This window comes from Polistes fuscatus, unplaced genomic scaffold (genome assembly GCF_010416935.1).
Source record: "Polistes fuscatus isolate 324 unplaced genomic scaffold, CU_Pfus_HIC Scaffold47, whole genome shotgun sequence".
Classification (NCBI taxonomy): Eukaryota; Metazoa; Arthropoda; class Insecta; order Hymenoptera; family Vespidae; genus Polistes; species Polistes fuscatus.
Genome location: NW_025113126.1, coordinates 80,430 through 91,723, shown reverse-complemented (window position 1 = coordinate 91,723; position 11,294 = coordinate 80,430). Strand labels below are relative to the sequence as shown.

General features: G+C 28.7%; 1 protein-coding gene across 1 annotated transcript; it reads right to left on the bottom strand.

Annotated features, from left to right (window-relative positions):
• Positions 1-3,283: 3,283 nt before the first annotated feature.
• Positions 3,284-10,756, bottom strand: LOC122521758. The gene is made up of 3 exons (XM_043642512.1): positions 10,739-10,756; positions 9,154-9,601; positions 3,284-3,459 (listed from the first exon to the last, which is right to left on the bottom strand). Exons 1-3 carry the CDS (start codon positions 10,754-10,756, stop codon positions 3,284-3,286), a joined length of 642 nt encoding a protein of 213 aa, XP_043498447.1.
• Between the last annotated feature and the right edge of the window lie 538 nt (positions 10,757-11,294).

Genomic DNA, 11,294 nt, shown 5'->3' with positions numbered 1-11,294 from the left:
TATTTAATTCAAAATAATTGTAGGATATGACTGAATTTTTATGGGTAAAAAATTTTGTTATTTGAGGCTTACGCTGCTTCTTGTATAGTTTCTGTTTAATTATTAAATGCTTTTTATATTTGTAATTAATTGTTGAAAGGAATGTTACAGTTCAATTTAGATTCTTAAGTTTCTTCAAATATCATCTAATTTGTACTTTCATTGCACAGAGCTAGTAATTTTTTATATAGGATTTGTTTTTTCTGGTATATGATTATTATATATATATTGTATGTGCTCATTATATGGGTGAATGGTCATAGCTAAGTTCAAGAAATAACAAGGTTTTAAAGTTAATTAGTCTTATGCTTTTTAGGAAGCCGAAGTCTAGTAATTCGGGAGTTTTGTTGTAAGTTGAGGGCCTATAGGATGGTTTCCCTGTCGTGAGGATGTCTAGGCTTGTGTTTTTTAAGTATGAATCTAATGTTTTACCTCGTTTTGAAGTTATTTTTTATCCCTAATTAGGATGCTTAGCGTTAAAGTCGCCAGCTGCTATAAATTTAGTACCTAATGCCTTGAAAAAGTTGTTCCATTGATCGATTGTAATTTTGAATTAAAACTGTTCCTAAATTGCCAAAAGTTTAAGTAAATTACATTAAATTCTTAAGGTAATTGTGGTGACTTGAAGGTAATCGTGGGCTGTTTTACTGTGTAGATAATGTTTGATCTCGTTGTTAATACTTATAACAGTTTCGCTATGTGCTTTACCTGAACGATTTTTTGTGTCATATTAAGGAATATTTATATAGTTATTATCTGGGAAATTAATTTCGGAAACTAGTAGAATATGCGCGCATATGAATTCTTTGGTCTCTTGAATTCGTTGATGTAATCCATTGCTGTTTTAAGCCGCTATTTTTGCTAGTGTATCCATTACTTGTTATTAAATAGAATATTTGTTAATAGTTGTAGCATTGTTGTTATTTGTTGCGTTTTTGTTTTAAACAAGAAATTCTTGGCATTATTATTGTTGTTTTAATTTTAGTATTTTTAATTGATTTTTTTAATAGTTCTTTAATGTCTTATGTCCCCTCATCGTTTAAGTCTTTTGTATTATAGACTACTACACTACTACAGCTAAAGAAATATGTATATAAGTAAAATTTCAATTTAAGTTTTTTTTCGCAAACAGCTATATATATACGCAATATTTAAATTAACAAATAATATTATCATAGATTTCTACAAGTGTGCAAAATTCAAAAAAAATGATGGAGAGGTCAATTTGATTGTCTCCTTGTTAGTAAACAGAGCTAGAAAAAGTGAAGCTTTCTGAGTTAATATTTGGGAAACATTTAAAATAAATACATTTTTATTAATAATATTTCCTTTACAAGGATTTTTGAAGCGAAAACTTCTTTAGAATCGTCGTGATTCAAAACTCGACGAACAGAAGAAACGACACTGAAGTAAGAGTAGACATTTTAAACTTTAATTAGTCCCCAAGATTGATCTAGTTACACCAGAACTATCACGAATTCTGAAAAAGATTACGATAAAATTTTAATAGCTTATAGTGGAAATTTTAATATGAATTTTGAATAAGATACTGCATTCTCATTATTTAAGCTCCTTAAGTTCCTTTAAGTTCCATTAATTTAAAAATGTGCAGCAGTCGCATAGAATCGACAAAAAAATCTAAAGTAGTAATTGACGCTTTATTTCAAAGATGTAATAATAAATTGTAACCAAAGCATTTACTTCATAATAAAGTTACCATAAGCAAGTAGTGTCATTTTTTGAAATTCAAAACTTGGTGGAGTCTGTATATTAAGTTACTTAGTATATGTAGAATAAGATTTAAACATTCGTCTTATTCTCTCAAAGTTTAGTTTTCTGATGGTTTCAATTTTACCGCGTGGGATCTGACCGCATATATTTTTTATTTATGTTTAATTAATTATTACGTACGATCGTAATTGATAATAATTAACTGTGAAAACCTTCAAAAACATTGATTGTTTGTGAAAATTAGTGATACAATTTTTTTTAAATCTTCTTTAAAGTATTTTTATATCATTAAATAAAACTAAGTTGTGTATTTTTCAAATAAGTTTTAAAAAATTGATATTGACAAACGTAAAGTAATTTAAAAAAATTTTTTATTAAAATAACATTGCTTCTAAACATGTGCTTGATTAACAATTTAAAAATTCGTTTTTAATATAAGTATTTTTTTTTTAAATGTGTCTGCTGTCTGCTTAATTCACATTCATAATATTGTAAAGATTTTATATTACCATTGAATACTGAGTGTTTATTAAGCGCAAGAATTTTTTAAATTAAATTATTTTTTATATTGTTTTTTTACAGCAAAGAAGTATAACTTATTACATACGTAAATATGTACTTATATCCGTGTTTATTTTCTGATACTTTTTTCTAACTTCAGTGGAGTTACAAGTAATAACTTGTTACCGCTACTTTAATCATATAAAATTTTTTCACATACTATACATAAACTTTACAGTTGTTTATTAAATTATGTAGGATAATTTTTTTTTTTTACTATAATTATATGAATTTACAATCAATACTAAGAAAAACTTATAAATATTATAAGACGACGTGATACATTGACATTAATTGTTTATAAAGAAAACATTACAATGATAAGCGTAAATATATGTTGCTATTACTAATTACCGTTGTTAGATGTTAAGTGAATCTCATTGCATCATCCGTAAGGTAGAATCTTTTCAACCTACGAGTTAGATTCAAGATTTTCAGCAAATTATTTGGTTGCGGATTTAGGTGTTTAGATAAACGAATGTTGTAGCGTTCGAATAAGTTTGCAATTTCTGCTTTTACTGTAGGCATTCTTAGATCTTTATGGATTCTTTAATTGCTTATGTATCAGGGGCCATTGGAGATGCAACGCTGGGTTTTTGATTGGAATCTCTGTAAGACTTCTATGTTTGAGTTACCACTAGTATCCCAAAGTTCCCTGGGTCCATACCAGTTTTAGGATTGGTTTATAGATAGCAAGCTTGCTCTTGAGTCTTAACTTAGATTTTCTACTAATTAGCAAATACATATCTCTTACTTTTTCCTTTAAGTAGTTTTTTTTTGATAGCATATGTTGTTTCCACGTCAATCTAATAACTAGTATCATTCCAAAGTATTAAATCGAATATTTCATTGGTATTTCTGCCCCATTAGTAGCAACGGAAGGACATGTGCGCTTAGGCAGGGCAAATTTTTCATGCGCTGATTTATTTTCGTTTATATTGATGTGCAACTTTTATGACCATCTTTCTAGAGTATCTAGGGTACGTTGTAGAATGTCAGTCGAATTTTGAGGATTGTTGTCAGATGCTAACAGAGCTGTATCGTCCGCAATTGTAGCTGTAGTTATCACGTCACATGTTGGTAAATCTGTTGAGGAGATAGCGTACAGTAAAGGCCCGAGTCCACTGCCTTGTGGAACATAGGATAAGATTAGCTAGGATGTGGTTAGTTGGCTTTGATATTTGATTATTAATTTTCTGTTTGTGAGGTAGGACTTAAGAATCAGATAGAAAAGATGTAAAAAAATTTTTTCGGTTTCTATATCAGTCCTGTGTGCCACACTTAGTCGAAGGCTTTCCTAATATCCAGGAATAACGTTGAACAGTTTTATTTCCAATCTAGATCTTGTGATATCTTTCTAATGATACGTTGAATTTGCTTAATTATTGCATGGTGTTTTCGATATCGGAATTGATGATTAGTCCCTGGTTAGTGAATAAGCGTTATCATTGCTATTTTCCAGGTTGTAGGAAAGTATTCTAGACGTAGAATTGCATTAAATATAAAAACTATTGATGTAATTCCTTTCTTCGGCAAATTTTTAATCATTTTCCCGCTGATTAGATCAAAAGCTTCTTTCTTGGATTTATGTAAGCTGCGCTTGCTTCTTTGACCTGTGTCAAGGAAAAGGATCTAAATTGTGGTGACAGCTGGAAAGGTGAGCAGAGAAAACTCCTGATCTCTTCTTTCTCGTTAGATGCAGAAGATGGGGATGATTTGAATACTTAAGCCAGGTAAAGGGCATAGAGATATACTTTATCTATTGGTATTATTACCTATCAACTTTGTTGTTGTCGAATTGGCGGAATGACTTGTATTGGACGTACGAATCGCCTTGTTGCTTTCCAAAGTGAATAGTTAAGGTTTGCTGTGTGATTTTAATTTACTAAGAAGGTCTGTAGGCCTTTATTTTTTAAGTTCTTAAGATTGTTTCTTAAAATTTTCGTTGCTTTATTTAATTTATGTTTGTCAGCTGGTTTTCTGTTAACTTGCCAGCTTCTTCTAAACTTTCTTTTTTGGATTATTGAAGTTATAATTCTTTTGGCGCGTTGGGGAAAATGTATTAGGGAGTGATTTTTTTCCGACCGCCTGTAAAAACGACACCATGGAGTTTGTCGGTATTTACGACGCGCGGCAAAGTGATTTTAAGTTTACGGCGTGAAGTTGTCTTCTCTTCTTCTTCCCCATTTTCTCTCAAGCTAGTCACCCATCCGAATACTAATCGTACTGATTAGTAAATATCGCTTTACTGAAATGATCGAGCGAGAACTAATACTGTATCCGCGCCATGGCCGTTGATGCATAAAGTAATTCAATATATCTCACTGCTATTTAATGTGGACTGATATCTATATTATGATATTTTTTATATTCTTTCTTATATATTTATTATATTTTTTAATGATAATTAAATTCACGGCAAAGTTGAATAAAATGATTTCAGCGAACACATTCCTGTAGAAGAGAGTCTTACAGCGCACACAAAGACATTAATGTGTGATGAAGTACAATATTTACGTATTGCACCTGGCGAAGAAAATTTACCTCAAAGTTTACTATTTTATCAATTTTTTTATTTCTTATTTCTTATTTTATTTCTTATTTTTATCAAACCTTCCTCCTTCCTCATCTATAAATAAATAAGATTATAATTATTTTTTTGAAGTTATTTTTGAGGTTATTGAGGTTATTTTCGTTTTGGTACGCCAAAGAAGTATAACTTCTTACGTGCGTACATAAGTACACACACCGGTTTATTTTTAATATATTCAGAGTTCTCGTTGTTTTTCTTATATTTAGGACTAGGTGTAGAGGTGTAAACTCTATTTATGATATTATTTGTTAGGAAATTTTTTCAAACGTCTAAATCGTCGTATGTTTCCAATGGTTTTGCGGCTTTAGTAGCAGTACTGAATGTCTCCCGTAAATGATCCTTGTTTGTAAACTTATTGCACATAGAGCTTAAAGTTTATTCTCAACAATTGTTGTGCTTGCCGTTGCTATGATTGAAAAATGGTCAGAAGAAAGGTCATATGAAGAGCGTACTTTTATACATCTAGAAGATATAGTTTTAATTATGTAAAAAAAGAGAAAATCTGGGATTTTTTCGATATCTGTTTGCCAATATATATATATTTTCTCGTGTATTGAGGGCATTTTTCCTTCAGAGATCGGCTCAATCTCATTTATTGTGTTCGATAGAGGGCTCCGGTGATTGTTTCGCTCGGATTAAGCAACTCATAATACACTACACCTAGCTGATCCCACCAAATATACAGCATGAGTTTTTTTCCGTGAATATTCGGTTTTGCTGTTGATGTTGACGCATGGCTTGGTAATCCCCATGATTTTCTTCTTTTTGGATTATCATAATGTATCCATTTCTCGTCACCAGTGATGATACGATGTAAAAAACCCTTTTTTTTATGTCTAGCAAGCAGTATTTCACTTAAGCATAATCGGCGTTCAATATCTCTCGGCTTTAATTCGTACGGAACCCAATTTCCTTGTTTATTAATCATTCCTAATGATTTTAAACGATGTGAGACTGCTTGCTGAGTGACTTCTGATGTTACAGCAAGTTCTTTTTGTGTTTGAGATTAATCTTCCTCCAATATTTCCTCCAATTCTGCATCCTCGTAAATTTTTGGCCTTCCACTGCGATCTTTGTTTTCTACGTCGAAATCACCGTTTATAAACTTTTGAAACCTTTTACGACACGTTCTCTCACTCAAAGCAGTCTCACCATATGCTTTTACGAGCAATCGATGCGCCTCAGCAGCAGATTTCTTTATATTAAAGAAGTAAACTAATATTTCTCGCAAATGACGCTTATTTGGATAAAATTTGGACATTTTCAACTAAAAAAAATTATATTCTACCAATATGAAATCAATAATATTTATAGGTTATGTTTTTCTTAAACGTCCAAACTAATTTTTAAGCAGGATATCATCTACGAAAGTTAACGGAAACTCCGAGCCGCGCTATCTACATTAAAACAACGGATATTTATTTGTACACCTAATAATTTCCTTAAAATTTCAGAAGTACCTGTACAATTGCTTGAATATTTGTTTTTGGATTTCTCAAGGCTAGGATTATTTGACTAGTGATTATTTCTCTTTGTTGCTTGACTATAAGAAACTAGTGGATTTGTGTGATTTTAGTTTTTCCCTACCTGGTTTGCTTTTAAGTTTATCTAAATATTATGATTTTTCCTAAGCCTTGATTTTAGGAGCGTTTCCTTAAACTGCTCTTCATAGCGAGGACATCCTTTGTAGTTCACGGTATGGAGGCCGATAAAATAGAATACAAGTTGGTAAAATCTGTATGGATATTTTGCAATCAGCTGTTTAGTTTTGACCTGCACATTTGACACACTAGTATGTGCGGTTGCAATAACTCTGAGTTTATTTGCACGTTTTGCACCCTTTGTATTTAACTATTTCTTTCTTTTTTAGGCATAATTTTTAGGGATATTGGCTATTTTATTGTATAGTGTGTCCATATTATATACTGTGTTCTTATTTTATTTCTGTTTCACGTCAATATAGAACATTGGTAGCGAGTTGTATGGTACCCTGTGTCTTATATTATTTATGTCTACAACTTCATGCTAAAGCTTTTAAAATTCGTCCTTTAGGGAATTCAAATCTTTAGAATTATGAATGTTGCGAAAGACAACATATATCAACCGTTCCTTTTTTAATTGATATATGTGAAAATAAACGTCCATTGAGTCAAAATTCTCACCATCCTTTTATAAGACACATGATCAGCTGGCAGGACACGAACCTGAATATTGCTAATCTTAAGAATGTAACTTTTTTTGCATGACTACATCTAAAAATTTCTTTAGCGATTTAATATCAATAATCTCATCTATATATATAAGAGGAGATGCAGTCGCTTTTGGTAACTGTCCATTCACAGAAACAGGTGCATCTGCTTCCGTGCACACTCTAAGTATTGAGTACATATTTGCTGTTAGTAAAACTCGTTCCATTTCATTATTATTAATATTGTTGTCATCCTCTTCTCTTGGTATTTTCCTGCTATATGGTGTAGTTGGATGCCTGAATCCAGTAGCTATTTGCCACGGCAATGGCATGAATGTTTGCATATTCTTGTTCCGGATATGCGAAAGGATTATATCCATTGACTTAACCGAGTTAAAAGATTTCAAATTTAACGACAGTCTAAAGACCATATTCTATCTATTAAATGTATATAGACACTGTGATAAGAGATTAATAGCAAAATATAAACATATCCGTACCAATCGGTGAATTGATCGCGGCTGATGAACAATAATGTCTTTCATTACCTTGTTAAAGGTTTAGCAATACATTTTTCACACGAAAAGAACTCTTAAAGAGAATGTGTTTCTGATTTGATTTTTTAATTTTTAATGACCGGATTGCATTCCTTTTCAAATTATTCGAAAGGAAATTTATAATTTTTTTTCTTTCCAAGTGTAAATAAACTTTGGCAGGGTCTTGAAAAATATTTATAGATGATAATATTGTCGAACCATACTACTCGTTGGTAAAATTATTTTGTTGTCTTTCCTGTAAAATAATTTTACACTATAGCTGAAAGAATCAGTATAATATTACTATGAATAAATATTTTTTAGGGGTAGTATAATATTTGCTTTTTACTAATACAAGATTATTATAGGAAACTTTTAACCAATTATGGCCTAGATTATTCCTCGTAACTGAAGCTTCATTGTATTTGCATAATAATTTAAATAGAATCTCTGCGAAGAAGACATTAGAGTTTACAATATTTTCATGTAAATACTATCGATAAGAAAAGAAAATGACTATGATTATGAGATTATATTGAACACATTTTTGCTTCTTTATAAAAATCTTAAATATATTGTAAAATTTATGCAAAAATCTAGTTACTTGACTGACTAGACTAGAATTTTAATTATGGATCTTTCGCTTTCAGGGCAATTGCTCTATCCATGGATTTATCCAGGGCATACGGATCAACCCTCTAACGAATATGTTTTTATGTATTTGACATAGTGGTGCGTCTAATTTTATAATATTTTATATTTAATATATATTTCATTTTGTTTTGTTTTGTAAACGTATTTGGCAAAAGAAGATAGTTGAAAATTCTCTGTAACCTGGGATATATTTTTGCATGATCTTTTCTATTAAATAAATGGACTCCCTTTTAGCAGTAAGAAATAAAAAATAAAACTGATGTGTGTATGTTAAGGAAATAAAATAAAATAGAAATGAGATGAACGCCGAGCACTTTACAATTCTTGGTTTGAATTTTAAATAATTCCGTTACTACTTATTTTTTAACTTTAAAAATTTTGTACCCTTTTTACTCTTTTCGCCTTCAGGGCAAACACCTTAAATTTATGAAAGTTATTTTTGGAATATTTTTCAAAAAATAAATAAATACGATCAATGTAACGAAATTTGTAAACAAAAAATAAAAAAAATTAGCAAAAAAAAATTAATTGTTTTAAAATTTTTTTGATTAAATTTTAGAAAAATGAATTAAAGAAGACACTATTACAAAAACACGTAAAAGTAAAAGCATTTGGAGAAAGCTTCTAAAATCTAAAATTAAAATCCAATGAGCAACTTAAGCAGTAAAAATAAGTAAATTTAAGTGAAATTAAAAATCAAAATTTTAACAGAATATTATGTGTGTATGGAAAGCCTCATATGTAGTTTACCACATAAAAAAACAAAAGGAAATACAAATTTTAAAGAATTTATAGTAAAAAAAAGCATACAATTAAAATTTTAGCTAATAAAAGTATATAAGAACATTTACCCATTTTCACATTAGGAATTAACACTATGACGTAGTACATTGTTGCAGCGATGATGCCCAAAATCATTGAGATTTTAACAAGCTTTAAACTAAAATTGTTATAAGCTAGAAAAGCAGTTTTCTCCTCTGGTGTTTTGTATCTTTCTGGAGTAACATCAATCTTAATATCTTTTAAAAATTCTGCTAATGAGTTTCTTTTCAGTCTGCATATACATATTTTTAAGAGGGTCATCAAATTAAACATGTTCTCTGTAATGCTACTTATAACGTATTCCATATCTAATATATGATCAGTAATGTCGAAAATAGCTAAAGTACAATGAATGGCCAAATAAGTAGAGAAAAAAATGAAGATTGGTTCATGAATGCTTTCTGGCCAAATTCCTGCGCAATTTAATGTATGTTTATTCAAATCTATAACTTTAGTAGTATCACTAAAATCAAGTTCCTGAAACAAAATTATTAATATGCTAGTATCTCTAAAATAATTTTTAGCTTAATGGTAAGATTTTATATAATATTTTTAAAATAATTTATTATTTTTTTAAATGCATAAATTATTTACCTGGATTTTTTTTTTACAAATTTTATAAAAAAATATAAAAACATAATGCTAAGTTTTCATTTTTTGTAATAACTCGTTATAATAAAAATTTGTACACTACTTTAGGTAATGTATTTGATTGGTTTTAGAAACCCGCGAAAATAAAAAAATATCTCTATTTTTAAAATTGTATTTTAATTATTTTCTATCAGATATTTCATCACATTATTTTTAATAACCTTTATAAATATATCAGCTCATATATATATATATATATATTTCAATTCATTTATTATTATAATAAACTTCCTATCTTTATTATTTATTGAAACAGTGAAATTAAAAAAACTAGAAAGTTTATAAGTTTTGTAGTATTCTTTAAACATATTTTCTAATTATTTTGTAAATCTACTGTTCCTAAATAATGTAATTTATTTATAAAAATATTTATAGCAATTTATTTATTTCGAAGAATATTATAATAAAAAATTTCTGTAAAATATTCGACCTAAACTTCAATTAGATTAAATGTTAAATCATAATTTAAGGAATAACATCTTTTAACAGTCAAAAAAAACCTTTCTTTATACTCACTGTAATTTCTATTTAAAAATTTAATTGTGTAAAAAGTTTAATTATTTTAAATGATCTCTATTAAAATATAAAAACACAAGATTATCTTTTTTATTAATTTAAAAAAAAAGATTTTTAGGAACATGTATTCACCATGACTAAACAAGTCGACAAAAAACTAATAAATACAATCTAAATCTAAATAAAAAATTATTTTATTCAAGTGAAAATTCTATGTAATTCATTTATCTGCAACTAGCTTTTAATAGATTGCCATTTTTATTTTAAACTTCTTCTACATAGCCTTGTAGTATTTATAGACGTACACAAATATATGAATAAATTGTACAAAGTTGCCAGGTTATTATAAATATCTGTAACTTTTTTCAAGAGTAAAAAAAATTAGAATATTTCTGTACGTAAGACAATTTTTAAAATTAAAAAATTAAAAGAAAAATGTATATTTACCGGCTGCTTCAGATACATTGCTAATTTAAATCTCTTCCTAACGTAAATTTTACAAATTTGCTCTTCCAAGTTTAGTACCCTCTCTTCATTAACATTATTAGTTTTTATCGAAACAGTACCTTGCAAAGAATCAATATAGCTCAACGAATTTATTATACTTCCACAAAAAATTATAAACGGAGAACCATAAATCGCTCAAATGGTTAATGTAAGGTAAACAAAGTAACAGTCGTGTAGAAAAGCATTGCTATTTTTTTAAGAAACTTTCTTTTTTCTCACAACAATTATCTTATGTCCATTTATTTCTTCTCCTTTTATTCTTCTTCTAAAATGCTTCTTCAAATGAAAATATGAATCTTTTGATATTCTTTTATTCTATAAATTCACATATCAATATATTTCTTATTTGTTTTTTATAAATTAAACGTTTTTCAATTCACAAAAGAAACGCTTTTAATGTCGGAGTTTAACGTACATCTTAAGGTAGGTAGATATTATAGATAATAGTGCACGAATGGTATACTTATAATAGTTGGTTCTTTTTTATGGTAAAAGT

Coding starts and splice junctions, on each gene's coding strand:
- LOC122521758 (XM_043642512.1), bottom strand. Junction 3,460..9,153: donor AATTCCTAATGTGAAAATGG/GTAAATGTTCTT, acceptor ATGTTCCACAAG/GCAGTGGACTCGGGCCTTTA.